At 38.1% G+C, this 22,555-nt stretch overlaps 1 protein-coding gene across 1 annotated transcript in view; it reads left to right on the top strand.

Moving 5' to 3' along the window:
* Positions 1-11,967, top strand: part of PPIP5K2 (diphosphoinositol pentakisphosphate kinase 2) — a 56,942-nt gene extending 44,975 nt beyond the window's left edge. The window contains exons 26-32 of the mRNA XM_075740839.1: positions 681-750; positions 2,819-2,938; positions 3,825-3,887; positions 7,730-7,861; positions 8,675-8,752; positions 9,386-9,514; positions 10,183-11,967. Of these exons, the coding sequence (XP_075596954.1) occupies positions 681-750; positions 2,819-2,938; positions 3,825-3,887; positions 7,730-7,861; positions 8,675-8,752; positions 9,386-9,514; positions 10,183-10,286 (696 nt within the window). The 3' untranslated portion in view covers positions 10,287-11,967. The remainder of the gene's footprint in view (positions 1-680; positions 751-2,818; positions 2,939-3,824; positions 3,888-7,729; positions 7,862-8,674; positions 8,753-9,385; positions 9,515-10,182) is intronic.
* Positions 11,968-22,555: the final 10,588 nt, after the last annotated feature.

Here is a 22,555-nt window from a genome sequence, read left to right as displayed (position 1 = left end):
GTACAATATTTTGAAGATTTTTTCTAAATATTGGGGGGAAAGGCAGGGGGAAAAAGACCACAGTAAATTTTTTGAAGTACTAGTGAAGATCTAAAGATTGTTTGGTATGTCACAGTATTGTTTACATGTAAGACAATGGATGGTGTTCTGCTAACCATATCCTTTTTTCTTTGAAAATTTTCGTAATTTCTTTTTATTGTGGAAAATTCTAAAACTATTTACATAGGAAAAGTTTATATCAGTAAAGGCTGTGAGCATCTGAAGATTACACTGATTGAGCCCGTGCATGGATCAGTGATTGTATGGTATCCTCAATAGCTTGTCTGTCTTTCCTTCCCTCCCCTCCTTTTTTCAATACAGGCGCAGTTTAGGAGAGTGCATTTAGTAAAATGAAATAAAATGTCTCAAATGTCTGTTCTCATATCTGTCTTGGTCTGTGCCCTTTCTCATTCTGAATGCTTGCTTTGCACCACTTCATTGCAAGGAACTCATATGTGAAATGGACTCCCTTCAGAAGGGGATATTGCATGATCTTTCATGTTTCTTTTACATATTTTTACTAACACTTATCATACAGCTTATTAACACTTGTCTGTCTGAAACAGGCTGCTGTATCAAGTTAAATGGACGTTTCATGCTGCTGTTCTACTTTCCCTTATTTTTCTGTTTTTTATATCCAGGTCCTATCAGAAAGCAATAGTAACTTACGGACACCAAGAACTATTCTGGAACAAAAGCAGAGTGGTCTAGGTATGTGCCTACAATTGAAATTTTATTTTATGTTAGCAGCTTTTCATCTGCCCCTTGTTCTGCACAGTTGTATAGTGTTTTTATGTTAACAGGACCCAATAGTACTTGTTACCAATAATATATGCTGAGTGTCTGCCTATAAACTGGACAATTTTTCTGCAGCAAAAGTAAAAACTGAAAGTACAGTAAAAAACAGTAAAAACTGTTATAAATTATAACTGAAAAGAACAAATTATTTGAGACTGTTCCCACTACTGACTCTGTACTGCTTGCAACAGGTACACAGGATTATTTTTAACATAAATAAGACTTTTAAGATAATGTACTTCATGACTGAGTTTTTGGGTTTTGCATGAATCTTTTGGCTTAAGTGGTCTGCATTGGAAACTGTTAAAATACTTTTCTTCAAAATCAACATTTCCTACTGTGGGCAATTGATGAAATTGAAGATGTTTTACCAAGGGGAGGGGGATGGGAAACAAACTTCAAGTTTCTTGATAGTATCAGGGGTTTTGCACACATTCCCTCTCCTAAAATAAATTTCTTCCTTTCAGCAGTAGAATGCTATAATTCAAAGAGTTGTTTCAGATTCTTTAATTCAAGCGGTGCTTTGCCTATTTCAAAGAAGCAACAGAATACATATGACTGATATGCAAAAATATGAAAACTTGCACTACTGTAAATCAATATTGCATTTTTTTCTGTAAATGTGTCTTCATGGGAAAAACGAAGTGTAGAAAGTGCATAACCTATATGCATAAACTTAGAAGTAGCTTTCCCTTTCTTTGTAAACATCTGTATTTTTTGTATGTCTAATCTTTTTGTGATACTTTTCTCCCTATTATATTTTTCCCTTAGTAAAATGCATACATCAGGTGCTCTTGTTTATCGAAGTCATTTTTTTTTACTGTGTGCTCGCTAAAGTTAAACAACTTTTCTTTTGCCAATGTGTGACACAGTATGGCTTGTGGAAGTAGATGTATTTCTGTGCATAGATTAAGGTATTACATTTGGTGTGAAAGGCTTTTGCCACAGACCAGGCACCAATTTATTTTGGCTGTGATTGGTCACATGTGCTGGTAATGTTTCCCCTCACTGGGTCACTAAAAGCAATGAAAGGAAATATCACTGGATAGATAGTTGGTTTTTAAAAAAATCTGCTGCTTATCTAAAATATAAAAGATCAGTTCTGAGTGAAAAACCATTTCTCCTTTCAACTAGTAGTAAAAAACTAAAGGAAAAAAATTGCAACATTTTTTCCCATTTTGTTCATTGTTATATGTAAATTTAATTTATGGTTGATGATTATAAAAGTCGTTTTTATACTTCTGTTTGTGGCTTTCAGTGATTTGTTAAAATTCCTGTCCGAGTGGCAGCAATGTATGATTTGTAAAAAAAGTACTCTAACTTGCATGGACATGTACAAAAGTCTTAGGAAAGGAAGTCAGGCTAAACTTGATGGAACTTTTTAGGTATTTTCAGTTTGTAACATTGTCAATGATGGTAGCTGAAATACAAATTAGAATATTTCCAATTTGGTTAACATTCTGTTGGGGTTAGAAGGGAAATATTTCCATACTAAGTCTGTGGAAATGCATGACTACATCATTGCAGCCTGTCATCCCAAAGGTTGATTTGGATGAAAGCAATGAGCAGTATTTTTCCAGTTTGTATTTGTTTCAGAACTGCAGGTTTTAAACCACACAACTTTCACATCATCATCATCTTTGTTTTGTTTTCTTGTTTTGATTATGTTTACATTGATGCTAACTGGTAACTTTTCTTTACCAAAAGTGAAAACAGGACAAGAACTCACTTTGTTAAAGCCAGTCCTCTCTTTGCACAAATAGCAGAGGGTGCTGTGTCATGAGTAGAAGCACAATAAATTATGATAGTTTCAGCCTACAAGTACCACTCTGACATTACAAGCATATTGTGAACCTGTCCAAGGCACTGCCAAAAGCTGCCTTTTGTGTGGTAAGAGCCATGTGTTTGCATGCTGCATGCATCCCCAATGTGAATGGACGAACACCTGGTTTTTGTATGTATTTTCTCTAACTCCCATCAGGGTCTCACTGTGCGGGCCTGTTTAGCACCTCAGTGCTCGGGGGTTCTTCAAGTGCACCTAACCTACAGGATTATGCTCGTACTCATCGTAAAAAGCTGACTTCTTCTGGCTTCATAGATGGTATGTGCACACTCTCGCACATGCACGCACAAACCCATGTGCCACATTAAACTTCTAAAGATAAATCCTAGGTTACTGATTTTAATGGAATCCTAGAATCCTTTGCCTTAGTATTAATTTTATGAGTTTCTATTGCTTCTTTATTGCCCGTAGCTTGCTTATGTTTAACTTAATAGCATAGTTAATTCTTGTTTCTGTCTTGAACACTAGCTCACTGACTTGTAATACATGCCAGGAGATTTCAGCAAGTGCATTTTTTAAGTAAACCAAAATCTTGGGTTTGAAATTCTTTTCTTATTTTAAACTTCAGGTTTTATCATTGCATATTGATCTTGAAATGAAATAAATTGCTTGGAGCATATACAAGGAATGAAAGAAATGATAAACTAATAACTTAAATACTGATGGTGAAAATTTTAGGATTCCTGACCTTTTTTAGTGGGGTTTGGATTACAAAGGAGCAGGAGATTTTCAGATTTGGATAACCTGGGCTAGACAAGAAACTGTCTCACTAGATTTCAGAATGTAAAGATACCAAAGCACACCTTTATAACTCCGAGATGAAACAGTATTCATGCTGATTTCCCCCCAATTCACTACTCAGTGTTCAACTCTAACGATACAACCTTGTATGCCAGAATCACCAGCTCATTCTGCTTGTTTTCATACACTTCATTACACATCTTGTAGTTATCAACAATCCAAACTTTCTTCTTTTTAACCTCTATTTAGATTTTAGCCCTTTTCCTTGGTCTCTTGTGCATGCCACTCAGTTCTAATACCTTCTTATCCTTTCTTTTTTTCTTTCTTCTTCCTTTCCTTTTTTAAAATGTCCCTCTTTTGGTAGCTGTTACAAATTTCAGGTACCTGTTTTTCTCTTTCTCAGACACCACACGCGGTTCTGCTGTTAAAAGGTTTTCTATCTCATTTGCTCGACACCCAACCAATGGTACGTTTTGCTTTTATTTTAAAAACAAAAACAAAAGGTTCCTTGCTTCATCCCTTTTATTTTTATTTCAAATTCAGGGTGTACAGTATCATTCAGCCGTCTGTCATTCCTAACTTCCAAGCACAACTCCAAATATATTTGTAATCATTAGATGTCCTAAATCTTTTCTTTACCATTCATTAGTATAAATACAACATCAAAATTAATTCCTTAGAAAAATTCTTGAAAAAATTGAAGTGCTACTGTGAATCATGATCTCTAACAAATTATTCTCCCCAATTTCTTGTATGATCAGACTGTATGGTACAAGATAAAACCAGAATGAAATCTGATCTTTATTGGGCATACACTTCTTGATAGCTGCTGCTTCTTCTTTGTCTTTCTCCTGCTGAGCTGTTTCCATGAGACTCCTGATTCTAAAATAAATCACTGAATTGACAACTGGAGTTTGACTATCTTCTTGAAGTGATGCTAAATTAAAAAACTAAAGCAGAAGCATTCTGCATGTTCCATTCCTGCTAAATTGCTGTATTTATCAGCGGACAGAAATTTATTTTACCTTATCATACTTCTCTGTTCATCAGATGTGCAAATTACTTAAATATTGCACTAAAAATCACAGAAGGAGAGCTGCCTGTTGCTTACATTGACCTCTTGAGCTTCAAGAGTGAGAGTTAACTTGTCTTCAGTCTATCATAGTTAAAAAAAAGTCTGGTTTAACGCACAGGACAGAGGTATGTCTTTCTCTCCCTCAGCAAAATATTTCGTGCCTACCTTTCTATATGATTAAATAGGTCCAAAATGTATCCTGTTCATGAAAACCAGACTTAATCTTCAGCATCCACTGGATCTTAATGTAGCTTTTCCAGATTTCTTAATTGCAGTTTTAAAATGTGCGTCACTGCTGGCTGAGTACAGTGACGGTAATATTACTGAAACTGCAGTGGAAATTATCAGCATTTTCACGTTAGATTCAAAATGTATTTGCTTAGAAACAAGGTTAAAAAAAAGACTGAGGTTTTGTTTGGCTTTGCTGAGAAGCAAAGTAGTCCCTTATTATATTCATTTGGAATCCACAGTGACTTTCTGTGTTGCAGTGCTTCTTGAAGGGAAACTGCTATAGTAAGGCTGAACTAATACCATTAAGGCTGTGTTTGATCTAAGAGGCCAGTTCTAGTGTTTTAGTTCAAATAGGAGAGTTAGGAGTCCATTTTTTATCTTTAGACTCAAGCCAAATAATATTTCCTAAAATACAAGATCAGAAAGTAAGAACTGCATTTATCAGTCTAATAATAAGATTACTTTCTGATCCATTTAGCACTATCTTTTTGTGATTGCATTCTTTAAAAAAGGATCTAAATTGCTTTTAATGAATGCATTGATTGTTCTGATTCATTTAATACAGCAGTTTACCACACATCTTTTACAAGATTAATGCTGTATGAGCTCCTATGAAACCTAAGTATATTGCAGGTTTCCAAGGGTTCTCTACTAACATAAGAACATATTGATGTTGTTTTGTCTGTCCCCTGGACTATCATTTTGATTCTCCTTGTCCCTTTCACTCTTTTTTCTTATTTTTATGTTGTTATCACACCCTCTTAACTCATTTCAGACTATCCTACCCACCCCCCCGTCTTTAGTTCAAGGAACATGGTGAAACAACTATCTCCTGCCAGTGCTTTACCTTATTTTCTGGGCCTCTGTGCAGAACACCCACACCTCTTTAGGTGCGGGTCCATTTCCTCTGTGGAATTTCTAGGCTCCAGTGGTATGTCTCTACAGCTTTTAAGTATAAGACAGCAGGGTGGCTTTTTGAGATACTGCGTTAACCCTTTCATTGTCTTGCCTTTTGATGGGGACAGTGCTTTAAGAATAAATATAGCCAAAACTCAAAGGCCTTTAGTTTACAGAAAATTGCTTTTTTTAAAGGGATACTGTCAGGCTTCATCATTAAAATTCAAATTTCTTTCTCATAACATCATAAAATATTTATCAGCAAAAAAAATTCAAATAAAACACTGCAGATAGATTTCCAGGGTATCTTTTAAGTCATATCCCTTAGATGCAAAGATACTAGAACAACATGCTGGGATATAGCTATCTAATAGCAGAATTGTCGAGACTGAACAAAAACCTACGAAGGGGAAATTCGTGAAAGAAGAAAACTTTTTCCTTTTTGTTAAGAGCATGGGTGTATTTTGAGATTCCTTTCTGTTTTTTTGTAACACTGGACTACAACAGTAACAGTTATTAAAAACCTGACATTGTCCCACTACATTCTTTGCAAAATTAAAAATAAATTATCTTTCAAGTGATAGTTACTTTTCTGTCAGGGTAAAGAGATAAATTTTGTATTTTACTGTAAAGCAAAGAAAGGGTTAGCACTTTGCATGCATGCATAGTTATTTAGGATATTAATATGTATGCCAAACATCTTAGTACTTAGACTGAAGCTCAGCTACTGCCTTTATAGGAAAATACAAATTAAGTATGTGGTGGTGTTTCTTTTGTACATGAAGACCAAGTTTCCATGAAGTGCAACATTTTATTGGTAAAATAAGTGATGCTTACATAAGTACACTTCAGTTGATTGTATATTTGAAGCAACTGTCCCTCAGATTTGAGTATTGGCAAGGTGGATTCAAATATAAATACAGACATTTGGGCGTTGAAATTTTGTTGAGTTACTTCTGTATGCAAAGTACTAAATGGGGAGTGAATGGGGAACACTGGATATCACAAGAATATTGATGCTTATTATTTTAGGAGAGGTCACAGTTCACAGTCATAATGCTATCTCTAATAAATGTACCTTGAACTGAAATTCTAAACATTATTTCATTCACTATTGTTTCTTCATGTAAATATCTTAAATGTAGCAACTGTAAATTTACAATATTGAGTTGCCAAGTTTTAATGTTACATCTGTATGTTGAAAACACTAGTGGACATACTTTCCTCTTCTGAAATGCAATTGGATGAAGAGCTGTTCATTGGGTTATCAAACTTGCATCACTTTAGAGAACTGAAATTTTTTTTTGCCAGGATGTTTAAATGCTTTTTAGTATGTTAGTAATATGGATATGCATGGTTGGTGTATGATCAATACTAATGTAGACAAGCAAATTCCAATATTTTTTTTTAGATTTTGGGTTGCTATACTTACCTGTTCTAATATATGAAAATTTTTATGAATGCATAAAGGTAGGTGTAAATCTGTCTTATGAAGCTAAAACATGTAACCTCAACGTACAAAAGTGCTTACAGTGGTTTTCCTTTGATATTTAAGGTAACAGTTTGTTTTTACAGAATACTGAAGATGATAGAATGTGAATCCTGCAAATTTATTTTTTGGAAGTTACAGCATTTTTAGCTCTTGTCTGCTAACAGTTGACAACATAGTTATTCTATTTTACTCACTTAATTGAGTTATTTATTTAGTGTTGTGCCAGGTGTGAGAATGAGTAGGAGAAATACTACCATTTCCTGACATATTTTTTTTTAGTGATTTACTAAGTTTGTCTTAAAGGAAAGTTATCTTTCATGAACTGAATCGGGAATAGAGCACAGTTCTAATGTTTGAAGACCATTTTATGTGTACATGGGATTTGTATCCCATAGTATGGTACATGGTACGTTTAGTTTTGTACACCCTGGAAACTGGCACATCTTGTTCCAACTCCTATAGTATTTAGTGTCCATGATTTCAAGAGTACTATGTCTGCATGAGCTGCTTTAAAATAAGTACTTTTTATCATGCATTAATATTTGCCCATGCAATAGCTTAAATCCTGTCTTATGTTTGGAAATCTCTTTTTTTTTTATTATTTTTCTTTCAGGTTTTGAACTATATTCCATGGTGCCTTCTATTTGCCCTTTGGAAACTCTACACAACTCCTTGTCTTTGAAGCAGGTGGATGAATTTCTTGCCTCTGTTGCTGCTCCATCAAGGGAAAATCTACAGGAAACATGTACTGATTTTAATTTGTAATTATGTTAATTTTAAATTGTTAAATATTGTCTAGTTAATCTTCCCAGTATTTTACAGCTAACAAGTAAACTAAGACTATTGCTTTAAAAAAATGAAACATGTACATAAAGCATAATATTTGCAGTATCTCTTTAGTGGTATGGACAGTGTCATAATTCATTAAAGTAATGTCTCTGTTGACTGGGATAGTAAATTAAGGATTTAATGAAATTGTAATTGGTTTATTTCCTCATATTGAGAACTTCTCTGTGCTGTCCAACTTTAGCTGAATTACAATTACAATTTTGTTTGTTTTTTAAGCACACTAGTGTTGCCATTTACAAGCCTTTTACATCTTAAAACTGTGTTATTTTCTGCTTCTTTCAATATTACTTGGAAACTTGGAGTTTCACCTGGAGTGCCTTGCAGTTAGTTCTTTTGGTAGTTTGTGCTGCATGTTTAATGTTCAAGTGATCTTGAAATGAAACGCAGAGTTCTATCTATGTGCGTGTCTCTGGGAAGATGACTTCCTATTGTGATTCTACTGCTTTGTCTTTGGAAACAGTTTCAGTTAGGTCAGATTTACCATGTATTAGGATGCTTATAATTCATGTGTCAGGTGATTGAAAATCATTCTTCTTGAGGAAATGTGTAAAGACTCATGCTTTGATCAGAAAATTTGTACTTGCTAGTACTGATACAAAGGTTACATAAATGTTAGGATTTTTCCTTTTTTTTTCTGTTTTTTTCTTTTTTCTATTATTTTAGTTTTATACAGTTTAGATTTTAATCAGCAGCTAATTTGATAGGATAGGCCTCCTATATCTGAGAAAGAAGATAAGCAGTTTCAGAAAACTCATATTACTGAAGAACAACTCATGGAGGCTTACAGGTATTTTAAAGTTCTCAGCTATTTAAAATGTTTTGTTACACTGGTTAGGAAGTTCATGTCTCCTCAAAATCAGTTCAAAATATAAAGTACACAAGACGAAAAAGTATTCTAAAAAGAAACCCTGTCATACTTCTGTGGTGGTCTGGTTGTCACCTTTCTAGAAAGGAGTGGTTGGAAATTAACACCTGATAGAATTGAGGCTGTAGGTGCTTTGTTCTCCTTTTGCTTTCCTGTAACATTCAAAAGCAGTCTAGAGAATAATCTATTGCATGCACTTTTCGTAGGCATTTTGGACTAAATAGATTCCAGTGCATCACTGATGAGAAAGTAGCACTAATGCTTTTGCCAGTGTTCTGGCAAGGCAGCCGTTACTGAAATTTGGCTTAGCTGCCTTCGTGGCATGAAGTTATGATGTCACTTTCTGAAGTAAAAAGATTTTTAGATTTGTCTTTCATGCTTTGAAGTTTTGACACTAGAGTCAAAATTGGTAGCTGAGCTGCAGGTTGTGTTACAGTGGCATCTATATTGCTGGACAGCTATACAGTCCTGTGTTTGCTATTTTTGATGTTTTGCTCAGGTGACAGTATTTTTATTATTAATGATGTATATCTTTTCTTCCCCCCCCCCTTTCAGCTTCTCCAACTTACATGATTCCACTGTCAGGAAGAAAAATTTCTTTAAATACATACACCCCTGCAAAAATTCAACCAACACCACTTGAAACTTTGCCTGAAAGGATAGCAATAGAGAAACCAATCTTATGTAAGTAACTTCTGTCAGAGGCAGAATGGCTAACTTCATTACATGATTTCCAGCAGTAGGATTCTTCCATACGTTACAGAATTTCTTAGGGCAGCTATTTCTTAACATTCCCTCTTTGTGTAAGTAGGATCATTTTACGGGTCAGCAAGAACTCAGTAACATTGCACAAATAGTTTTAGCAGTAAAACTGTGCTAATAGTTACTTTCTCTTATCCTCTGAAGTGTTTGAAAGAATTTCTATGGCCTGAAAATTCATCGGGTTTTGTTTTGTTTTGTTTTGAAGTACAATGGATTTCCAGCTATCTCCAAGTAAGACAAACAACAGAAATGTATTTATTTAAATGGCAGACTTTCTAAGATGTTTTCTAAACATTTACCATAGAGCTCTATGACCAGGTTCTGACTAAAGCTACCAATAACATGATGCATTCAATCATTAGTATGTTTAGTCTGAACTGTTGGCCAGCTACCCTGTCTGCTTTTGGATGGTTGTGCTGTGTAGAGGGCCTCTAGAACAAAATCCCATTGCATTTCTGATCTCATTAGATACAGTGTAGCTTTGTGTGTGTTTCTGTGCTAGGTAACTTGCATTTTTCTTGCTCTTGATGCTTTTTAGCATGGATATTCTTAGGTGTAAAACCTAATACTTTTTTTCTTTATCTGTACAGCTACCCCTGGATCTTCTGTTTGTGTATCTAATGTTAAGCTATCTCATGAAGAGGCTTCACTAGATGTAGAACTTAGTGGTGAAACTCGTTCTGAGAAGAAATGAAGTTGATCAGACAAAACTGGAAGCAACTTTTTAAACAATTCTTCAGCGTGTATTCAAATAAATTACTGTTTCAAAAGCTATTCATGTCTGCAGTTCATAGTGCACTTAAGAATCTTTAGTTCATACATGGTTAACTAGTGTGCACGCTACGTATTTAGGTCAAATGTCTTTTCTCAAATTCTAAAACATTTCAGGAAATATATTTATTTATCAGTTTGAACTGCATACCTTTAATGGCAAAGCTGCACATGAACCTTTTTAGTGTCTTCAAATATTTACTGTAAACTTGTACAAAAAGAAAATACCAATGCAGTGGTATGTGTTACAGTGGCTCTGTCGATGTCACTGTAATGAAGGCATTGTCTGTTGTCATTATAAACTTCTATTTTCAGGAGTTTATAATCTCCCTGTCAATTTCTTTTGTGGGCTGAATGAAATGTAACACACGTCTTGGCTAGAAGCTTTTTTTTTCATTTAACTACACTTCCAAAGAGATCTCTCTTGCCTATTTTTGAAGATAAGCACATGTTTTCTGCATTTGAATTATTTTTATCATATATGCTGCAATAATTAGGCATGATGGAGTGAGTTAATGCATTTTCACTTTTGACTATCCTGATTTTTATTCTGTGTTTACATCAGATCTGTAACATTCAAATACACCTTCTCCTTTGTTGTTTAGTATACATGCTTGTATACGGGTACCTGTCTGTCATCCAGCAGATAAAACTGTATATGTTTTTATCAAAAACTTCCTTTGTTTACTAAAAAGACAGTTTTATTTGCTTTGCCATATGTTTCTACAAAAAGGTGATATTAAAAAAGCAGGTTTTATAAAAGGAGAAATGGTTACAGCTGGTCTGCTAGTAAGTTTATCCTAAAAATTGTAAATATTCCATCTATGCTTTATTATCATCCCTTCAGAGTAGAGACTTTGGTCTTCCAGAAATCAGTGCTTACTGTTGCAAAATACTCAGGATTCATCATGGCCTGGGAATTTTCATACCTCTTTCCTTCCAATCTAGGTGGTTGACAAGTTCTCAAAAAAAAAAAATTGTAAGAGCTGTGAGAAGCATTAGTAAGTCAGTGGAACTTTGAGTTACAGGGTTATGTAGAGTAATCATCCAGTCTCAGCAGTTCTTGTGACTTTATCTGTGGCATGAAAAATTATTGAATTATTATAATTATCCCAAATGTATTAAAATATTGTCCACTTTTGTAAGTTCAAGTGGCTGATTATTAATAACTGACTTCATAAACTACAAGTTAGATAATTCCTTTCACATTTAAGTTGTAGAAGACATAGCTTCTGAAGTAATATTTTCAAGTAGGGCTCTTACTTGCCTTCAGAGCCAGTGCAACTATAATTACATTCACCTTGCCACAGGGTTGTTTTCAGTGTTTACCACACACAAAATGACTTCAGTAGACTAATTCTAAAAATGCTGGTTAAATACCAAAAATATGAAGGGTTTCGTGGCTATATACTTAAAACATTTCATTTTTCTGTAATGTAATTGTGTTATTGACAGTGTTGGTCTTGCACACAAATGAATGTACACTTGTTTACTATTTTTTTTAAAATGCTGTTAAAATTTAAGTATGTATATCATTCCAGTCAACCAAAGCTGTGGCATAACGGTTTTTTATGTGCTCCTAAATAAAAACAAGGTCGGTGGCAGCTTTTCTCCATTTTGTTTTCTTTTAAGAGTATATGTGAAGTACAGTGAGTAGCTGACTTAGTAGTGTTGATGGAAAATTATTTATAAATAAGCTATTAGTATACAAATAAGCCAAAAATGTTTCTTGACAGTAAAGGACATGACTTAATAAGAAGTGAGGGTTTATCATTTTATACTGAAATCCCTCCTCAAAAAGGTAAGTGGTAGTCACACATTCTGCAGTGCTTCCTCGTGTTCCAGAATGGTAACATTAAACCTAGAAGAGCACTCACAGTAGTTCTATTTCCTATTACTACTCTGGCAGTAAGGCAGAATGTGAACTTACAGGGCTGATTTGAACCTATTTTTAGTCCAATTTCTTTAAGCAATTGGACTATCACATTAAACTTTTTGAACTGTACATCCTATTCCAACCAGATTTGACAGAGGTCGAAGAATAAGTTTACAGAAAATCAATGGTTGAATATGACTGTAACTCCCAAAATACTACCATGCTGAAATGTAGTGTAAGTAAGCATTTAGCATTTTCTTCAAAAATGAAGCATCATTACCAAGAAGAGCAAAACATAAAAATATTTGTAAAAATTCCTAAAATTAATTTTTTAATCTTGTTTTATCTGTTTGTTTCTTTCTTACAGTAAAGACATAAATTTGAGTTCTCTGTATAGTTATACAAGCAAGTAAAATTTCTTAAGAGAAAGCAGATGTGCTTTCATAGTTCAGTTTTGTAGGAATCCGTACAAACAAGCCTAGGGAGGTATGCATACAAAAAATAATGATCATACACTGATCAATAGCATCAAAACCAGCAGAGTTCAGAGGAAGACAGCAGAAGAGATATAATAAAGACTTTTGATAGCCATTTCAATGCAACAGACTGTTCAAGGGACAGAATGTAGGGATTTAACACTGGTTTTTGTCATCTAACACAGATGGAAATATTATGTACGTTATTTTTCCTGTATTTTTTTCTTTATTGGTTTACAGCAATTACATTGTTGATAGACCCATAACTAACTTGCTAAAGAAAAAATTGCAAAAACTTTTCCAAAAAGTCAGTTTTGGAAGAACTGATGGAAGAAAAGAAAGGTACTTTCTCATAGTTGTTTTTTGTTTTTGTTTTTGTTTTGTTTTTTTAAACAATGGCTTTAATTTTGCTTGGGTTTGTGCAGAGGAAAAATTTCATTATTTTCAAATAATTTCTTCCTCACTTAGCCCTTAAAAACAACCATCTTCTGCTTCTAATAAAAAACCTGATGTAATAACAAAGCAGTCCAGAGTGTATTACTGTGGAAAACAGATGCAGAATAAGAAATAAACCAAACATCTATAAATAAAGAAATAAAACCCAGCATATGCTAGACCGCATACTGTATTATCTTTGTCAGCTTTCTAACTTCATTTTTAAGTGTAACAGTCCTGTCGTCTAATCGAATACAGTTCCGTTAAGAATAGCAAAGACTCAGTATTCCAGCTCTGAAGTTCCCTGCAAAATAGTTAGAAGGTCTGGCTCGGTCTTCAAAGGATATGCCGTTCTGTCTCTGATCCCTCTTTCTTCTTTCAATGAACAAGTTGAAGTATGATACAATATGAGATCCCTACAACTCATCTGTACTTTGCTGAAAAAAAAATATCTGTATTTTCTCACTAGAGAAAAATCTTTGAGAGATCCAAGCGTGTGTAAGTGGCATCAAATGTGGGCCTTTGAGGAGGAGGATGCACTAAATACAGAGAACATACATATCATAAAAGAGGTAGAAACCAATGTGGAAAAGACCTTACAAGAAGCTTAAAGTCATTGCATTGACAGAAAAACAGTTCTAATGTGTACTGCTTAAAAAGAAAAACACAAAAAAAAGAAATAGCATGGATGGAAAATGGTTTGTCACCACACCACATAATATATGAGTGCAGTATCCAGAAACAGACTTGTACTAAGAATTATATATTTTCATGTGATCTGCTACTAAGGGAACAATCAACTTTCTGAAATAACACTGAACATAGCTAGAAATCATTTTTTGTTTTCTTCCAAGCTATACTGAGATCAATGTGTATTTTTCCGTCAAAGTTGATGGAAAAGAGGAACTTTTATGTGGAAATTAAAATGTCTAGTGGTGTATTCTCTTTCAAAAATAGCCTGATTTGGTGATAATTACTCTGTTCTAACCGGGATTATGTGGTTGACAGGTTCTAGTGAGAAATTCTTTGGTTTTAATTAAGTGATAAATGAGAAGAGCAGGGAAGAAAATTCTCATATTTTACATGTGTATCTCAAGATTAGCCTGAAGGGAAGTATATTAGGCTATTTTTGCCGGGTTGCATCTTTTATCTAAGGTGCTGCTGAGAAATACACTTTTTGTGCAACATTCTTGATCTATTAAATCTGATGTCCAAGTAGAATGGAAGTGCCATCAAAGCCGTTTTCTGATGCATCACACTTACAGATCTCCATTCTGCTCAGTAAAAGGGACAAAGGTCACCAACAAGGGAAAACAAAGTAATTGGGTGATGTGCATTTTGTACTGTATCAAGAATTCTTCTGATACAATTGTGTTAGCTTTGCTTCCAGCAAAGCCTATTTGGTCTGGATGCATGTGTCTCACTAAATCTCCTGTTCTAATTTGTCTCTCTAGAAGAGGGAATAACTGCTCCTTTCATAAGATTATCATTATTTATTGTACACTAATAAATACTAAAAGTCTAGTGAATCTCTTAAAATCTGAGTATAAGTCCATTTGGACCTCCTGTCGTTTTTGTCTTCAGATTCTTGATAACTTCGTAATTCTTCTTTTGAGTGAGGGCTGGGAATATATTTAGACTTAAAACATCGTTTCTAAAGCTTCCATAAATTATTTTAAAAGACTACTCTGGGAAATATTTTGAACTATTTATGAATCTTAACTAAGATTCTAAAGTAAGTTTTAAAGACCACTTGTGCAGTAAACGTAGTTACAAACTACTGAGGTCTGCAAAGGAGAAAATCAAACCAAAAGAATTCAAAAACTCTGAAATGACATTGTATTTGAAAGAGAATGGAAAAAAGCAAAAGCTTGGAGATTCCTGCCTTTTCTGGTTGAATATTACTTATGAACAAGTAAACACTGACTCAAACTGCATGTAGTTCTGGGCCCCACCATTTAAGAAGGATGTGAATGCATCCCGAAGGCAACACAACTGGTGGAAGGGCTGGAAGGCATGTCCTGTAAGGAGCGTTTGAGGACTCTGGGTTTGTCTACCTTGGAGAAAAGGAGGCTGAGTTAAGGGATGACCTCATTATTAGTTTATAAACTAACTTAGATTCACTTAACAGACATAGAGCAATGTTAGCAAATACTTTCTGTTGCCTTCTCCTATACGTGTGCATACTAAATGCATCATTTGTCTAAGATGATTGGTCCAAAACTTCACTTCCTTTTCCCGGTAGCTTTTATAGTGCAGGACAGAGTGTATCTTTTCATGTTGGTTGGTTCTAGTTATTGCTTCAAGATGGTCTGAATCAGACTTCGTACTAACTGAACATCTGCAAAACACACAAAGCTCTAAAAGCACCACCTTTTTCACATTCTTTTCTGTGCTTACTGCCTCCATTTGGACACAAATTCAGACTTGCTTAAGTAGCCATAATTCCTACTGAAATTGCCTTAATTACACAAAAAGTGAATTTGGCCCAAAAAGTAAAACAAGGGATACTTTTCACATGCACTAAAATTATTTTTTTAATTTTTTATATAAAAAATAAATGTGGGGTTTTATTAAATGGTGTACTTAAGACATTTTGTTTAGGTTTCAAATAACTTTGCAATTTAACTTAGCCATTTAGCCTTTTAAGGTATGTTAAAATTACTAAGCTTTTGGTTTTGGGTGGCAAAAAGTTGCTAAATTTTATGGCATCAGATAATATTTCTGGTTTTGTCTTTTAATATAAAAAATATTCCAGGTTTAATAATTTTTTTTTTCAGTGTAAAAGTTATGCTACTACTTCAGTCATACCCTGCTCAGAATTGTTTTTCTTTCCCCCACCTTCCCCCAAATAAATACTTTGTATTTTATCCTGAATGTGCTTATGGATTTCCAGTAAAATCCAGATTTTCAGAATAATGGCTACAATTCTTAATCAGGGAAAAGAAACTGAATATTTAATAAAAAAAAAATATTTGTCTCAGGCTTTGTGCCTTAAATCCATGTGCACAAAAAGAAAGAATTAAACATACTGAATAGTCTTTCAATTGCTCAGCTTTCAGCCCTTGTGATTGAATAACTTCATTAATGCTCAAATCACCATAGCAGTTTCCAATGTACAAGCCTGAAAAAAAAACCAAGCAAAAAAAGTATTTTGATAAAAGCTCTCTGAGGGTAATAAATAAGGAAGAACTTACAGAGAAGAAAAGAAATTGAGTTCTTTTTCTGTGAGTTTTACCTTTGATAATATGTTTACTTTAAAAATTGAGTCATATTGTCATTCTAATTGACTGTCACTGATGCAAGAACCTGCTGATGAGCACAGCCGTTGTAAGATGTAGGGTACTTCATGTTCTGGACAGGGTGATGATGCAGAGAAAATGGTCTGTAATGGTCTATGTGTTGAAGCAGCACTAAAAAGTGTTAACCAGATCTTAAGTGGGGAAAACAAAGCCCAAAGTATCTTTGTTAAGCATGTAAGATCTTGGATGCCTTTAACAGCACTGCAAAAAATAGTGAAATACAGTAGTCAGTCTTGGGAAAATCTTAATGACATTGCTTGTGGAACGGAAAACACAGAACTTTGAAAATTACGGATTTTTAGGAAGATCTAGGTTTATTTTCAAATATTTGGAGTGGAGTTCATATACTACTTTGGAACAAGTTTTCAGGATCTACCTTCCTTTTGGTACCTAGAAATTTCAAAGACAATTTTGCACCATGTTAATTCTGTCAGTACAATAAATATGATTACATAACTGCGGGATAGGGACCGTGAAACAGAAACTGTAGAATCAGGTTGAGATAATTAGTTTGTAACCAAGGTAATACGTAATGAAGCTAACTGACCATGGCAAGGTACAATGCTGCTATGTTCCATGTACAGTCCCTACCAAACTGAACAATAGGTTTGGAGATATTAATCTTATGAAGTCGTTATGGACAGGTGCATCCACAGCAAGGGTACCGCGCATGCCCACAAGAAGAGGGTCACCCAGCGGACATGGGTGCAAGACCACTGACGACCACCAGAGACCCCTTGAGGACCACCAACTCAAATCACTGAGCATGCGTGACGGGGAGGAGAATATGGAAATGGATCCTAAGAAATGATTATCACAGCACTGCCTTTTCTGAGAAAGATGATGAATATGTATGTTTTGATCCTACATAACCTGTGTGTTGGTGATCACCTGGCATGCACGTTGGGTGGAGCTATCCCCCATGCATCCAGCGCTGCAATAAAGAATGCCTGCCTTTTAACACTACATTGGTGTTACAAGGTTTATTCCCGGATTTCGGTGACAATTATATATTACAGTTTATTAAATGTTAAAATACCTGACTTCAGGGGGAAAACCGCAAATCTGTAAAGCGTGTTTTATTTTAAACAGTTACTTAGCTAGAACACATGATGATGACACCCAAGCATCTGTTATCTCCTGAAGTCATTCACCAGAGCTGCCCAGCTCTGCGCCCCTCTCAACCTTGGAAGTCCACCTCAGAGACTGACAGGCAACTCAGTCGACAGCAAGGGGAGGAAGTGGTGGGGCAAAGTTTGTTGGGGGAAAGTTGTGGTAGTATACTGACTCATTTATACTGAGTCATTTATACTGCAGGACAGCATAGGAAGATGAGATTTCTGACTCAGGCTAAAACTAGCATTGCAGATGTCAACATGAACCAAAGGAGTGTGTGTACAATAAGCAACACAGACCATCATAATGACTCTGATTTACACTCCAGATTCCATTTCTTACACTGGTGCTTCACCAGATATATTTTCCATGTTCTGCACTAAATCTACTAATTTAGTTCTTAGAACACTTTTGTGAACGCTTCTGTGAACTTTCAACACCAATGACTCTTTAAGGGCTTCCAGACCTAGAGACTGTAGTTAAAAATCCTTACAAAACCCTTGTTCTTTTTTTCCTGTTGTTTGTTCTAGCTGAGAATTTCCAAGAAATGCAAATTCCATGTGCACCTGGGTGCACAATGAGCAGCTAGTTTGGGTGCATACCTAATGGCGGCACCCTTCCCTGCAATTCAAGACCAGATGACCTGCAGCCTTCTTGACCATGGGGAACAAAGTGTGGCCGGAGCATGGCCTTTGTACAGAGGACATCTACGCAAGGAGAGTAATAAACTTCTCCTTCTCCTCCTCACCCACCTGACCATCCCACGTACCCCTGTGCAATAGGTACAAGGCTCTGGCTGTGGAAGACCACTCGAGCGAGGATACGGATGACAGTCAAGCTACTCCAGAAGTAGCACCTAGGCGCAAAAGGCCCATGCCTCGGGTTGTGACTACCCCAACAAAGAAGAAAAGGAGAGTTATAGTCGTAGGGGACTCCCTTCCGAAGGGTACAGAGGACTTGATATGCAGGGCAGACCCTCCTTTCAAAAAGTCTGCTGCCTCCCTGGGGCCCATGTTAAGGACATCACTAGGAAACTACCCAGCCTGGTACGCCCCTCTGACTATCATCCACTGCTTCTCCTCCATGTGGGTGGGGATGAAGCAGAGACACGCACCACGAAAGCGATCAAAAAGGACTTCAGGCTCTTAGGACAGTCACTGAAGGATTCGGAAGCGCAGGAAATATTCTCCTCCCTCCTTCCAATTAAGGGCAGCAATGGTGAGTGGAACAGGCGGACGCAGTCCATAAATGCATGGCTCTGTGGCTGGTGTCAACACCACAACTTTGGGGTCTTTGACAATGGGATGGCCTACACGGCACCGGGCCTGATGAACCCTGATCTCTCTCAAAGGGGGAAAAGGATCTTTGCCCAGGAACTAGCAGGGCTCATTGACAGAGCTTTAAACTAGGCTCGAAGGGGGAGGGGGATAACATCAGGCTTGCCAGTGACATGTTGTGGGATGATGTGCCCAGGTTGGAGGGACGGGGCGCTGGTGAGGGCCCTCGGCCTACTGCTCAGAGACGTGCTGGATGCACTACAGCACGCTCGAAGCCTAGAAGAGATGAGCCGGGGGCTCTGGATGCAACAGGAACCAACGGGGTAACACTGGGAAGATACATCAAAAGAATCCCAGCCACCCCAGCCAATAAGTCAGCCTCATCGGGGACACAACTGAAATGGCTCTACGCGAACACACAGAGCATGGGGAATAAACAAGAGCAGCTGGAGATGTGTGCACGCCTGCAAGGCTATGACATTATTGGCATTACAGAGACATGGTGGGATAGCTCCTATGACTGGAGTGTTGGGATGGAAAGGTACAGGCTCTTTAGGAAGGACAGGCAGGGCAGACAAGGAGGGGGCGTTGCCCTCTATGTCAATGACCAGCTGGAGTGCATGGAGCTCCACTTGGGGATGGATGAGGAGCCAACCAAGAGCCTATGGGTCAGGATTAAAGGGAGGGCTGGGGCAGGGGACATCATAGTGGGGGGCCACCTGACCAGGGGCACCGAGCAGATGAAGCCCTCTATAGGCAGATAGGAGCAGCCTCACGCTCACAAGCCCTGGTCCTTATGGGGGGACTTCAACCACCCTGACATCTGCTGGAGGGACAACGCAGCTGAGCGCAAGCAATCCAGGAAGTTCCTGGAATGTGTCGATGACAACCTTCTCCTCCAAGTGATAGAGGAGCCCATGAGGAGAGGTGCCATGCTGGACCTTATTCTCACCAATAAGGAGGGCCTGGTAGGGGACGTCAAGCTCAAGGGCAGCCTTGGCTGCAGTGACCAGGAAATGGTGGAATTCAGGATCCTCAGGGCAGCGAGGAGGGCGTGCAGCAAGCTCACTACTCTGGACTTCAGGAGAGCAGACTTTGGCCTCTTCAGGGATCTGCTTGCTAGAATACCATGGGACAAAGCCCTGGAAGGAAGAGGGGCCCAAGACAGCTGGCTAATATTCAAGGGTCAACTCCTCCAAGCTCAGGAGCGATGCATCCCAACAAAGAGGAAGTCGAGCAAAAACACCAAGAGGCCCCCATGGATGAACGAGGAGCTCCTGGGCAAAGTCAAACAAAAAAAAAGGAAGCCTACAGAGGGTGGAAGCAAGGGCAGGTAGCCTGGGAAGAATACAGAGAAACTGTCTGAGCAGCCAGGGAGCAGGTTAGGAAAGCTAAAGCCCTGATAGAAATTAGCCTGGCCAGGGATGTCAAGGACAACAAGAAAAGCTTCTATAGGTATGGCAGTGACAAAAGGAAGACGAGGGAAAATGTGGATCCCCTCCAGAATGAAACGGGTGACCTGGTTACCCAGGATATGAAGAAGACTGAGGTACTCAATGACTTCTTTGCCTCAGTCTTCACTGGCAAATGCTTGAGCCACACTGCCCAGGTCGCGGAAGGCAGGGACTGGGAGAATGCAGAAGTGCCCACTGTAGGAGAAGATCAGGTTTGAGAATATCTAAGGAACCTGAAGGTGCACAAGTCCATGGGACCTGATGAGTTGCATCCACGGGTCTTGCGGGAACAGGCGGATGAAGTGGCCAGGCCACTTGCCATCATATTTGAGAAGTCCTGGCAGTCTGGCGAAGTTCCTGCTGACTGGAAGAGGGGGAACAAAACCCCCATTTTCAAGAAGGGTAAAAAGGAAGACCCAGGGAACTACAGGCCATTCAGTCTCACCTCCGTGCCTGGCAAGATTATGGAGCAGACCCTCCCGGAAACCATGCTCAGGCACGTGGAAAATAAGGAGGTGATTGGTGATAACCAACATGGCTTCACTAAGGGCAAATTGTGCCTGACAAACTTGGTGGCCTTCTATGATGGGGTTACAGCGTTGGTCGATAAGGGAAGGGCAGCTCACATCATCTACCTGGACTTGTGCAAGGCATTTGACACTGTCCCGCACGACATCCTTGTCTCTAAATTGGAGAGACATGGATTTGATGGATGGACCACTCGGTGGATAAGGAATTGGCTGGATGGTCGCACTCAAAGGGTTGTGGTCAATGGCTCAGTGTCCAAGTGGAGAACAGTGACGAGTGGCGTTCCTCAGGGGTCGGTAGTGGGACTGGCACTGTTCAACATCTTTGTTGGCGACATGGACAGTGGGATCGAGTGCTCCCTCAGCAAGTTTGCCGACGACACCAAGCTGTGTGGTGTGGTTGACATGCTGGAGGGAAGGGATGCCATCCAGAGGGACCTTGACAGGCTGGAGAGGTGGGCCCGTGCGAACCGCATGAAGTTCAACAAGGCCAAGTGTAAGGTCCTGCACGTGGGTTGGCACAATCCTAAGCACGACTACAGGCTGGGCGAGGAATGGATTGAAAGCAGCCCTGAGGAGAAGGACTTGGGGGTATTGATTGATGAGAAGCTCAACATGAGCGCTTGCAGCCCAGAAAGCGAACTGTGTGCTGGGCTGCATCAAAAGAGGCCTGACCAGCAGGCCGAGGGAAGTGATCCTGCCCCTCTACTCTGCTCTTGTGAGACCCCACCTGGAGTACTGCATCCAGTTCTGGGGGCCCCAGTACAGGAGAGACATGGAGCTGTTGGAGCGAGTCCAGAGGAGGGCCACGAAGCTCATCGGAGGGATGAAGTACCTCTCCTGTGAGGACAGGCTGAGAGAGTTGGGGTTGTTCAGCCTGGAAAAAAGGCGGCTCAGGGGAGATCTAATTGCGGCTTACCAGTTTCTGAAGGGAGCCTACAGGAAAGATGGTGAGGGACTGTTTATCAGGGAGTGTAGTGACAGAACAAGGGGTAATGGGTTCAAGCTGAAGGAGGGTTGATTTAGATGAGATGTTAGAAAGAAATTCTTTACTGTTAGAGTGGTGAGGCACTGGAACAGGTTGCCCGGAGAGGTTGTGGATGCCCCATCCCTGGAAGTGTTTAAGGTCAGTTTGGATGAGGCTTTGGGCAACGTTGTCTAGTGGAGGGTGTCTCTGCCTGCAGCAGGGGGCTTGGAACTAGATGATCTTTAAGGTCCTTTCCAAACCAAACCATTCTATGATTGTATGATTCTATGATTTAAGAATGTGTCCTTGAAGACCTAGTTTTAGGAACAAAAGCTGGCTCAACTCCACCTCAGGGGAAGTAGAAGTACCAGCTATGTGGTTCAGCCCCTGACAAAGTATTATTGAGAGGGGAAAAAAGGCATTATGTTACACTTTCTCTTCCCCATCCTACAGGGATGGAAGTTAGGCAATCGTTTGCAAGGTTAAGTGCAGTAGTATCACCTTCACTCAGTCTTTGAATACCAAAATAAAATAGGGAATCGGTCTATCTGTTTGTTGGGAAAACCATTACTACAAATTTGTATCTAGTCAGTGTCACAACTTTGTTGATGTGGAAATACCAGAGGTTATAGATGGAGACAGGCACTATTTCAGTGAAGGGTAAGCCACTAAAAGATAATTACTTGATCCCTTCTTGTATACAAAGTGAAAAGATACGTGAGACTATAGTTTATTAAGCCAGAGAGTATCCGAATAGGTGGC

The sequence above is a fragment of the Balearica regulorum genome, chromosome Z (genome assembly GCF_011004875.1).
Source record: "Balearica regulorum gibbericeps isolate bBalReg1 chromosome Z, bBalReg1.pri, whole genome shotgun sequence".
Taxonomy (NCBI): domain Eukaryota; kingdom Metazoa; phylum Chordata; class Aves; order Gruiformes; family Gruidae; genus Balearica; species Balearica regulorum.
Note: the sequence above shows the minus strand (reverse complement) of the source record. Positions and strands in the feature narration are given on the sequence as shown.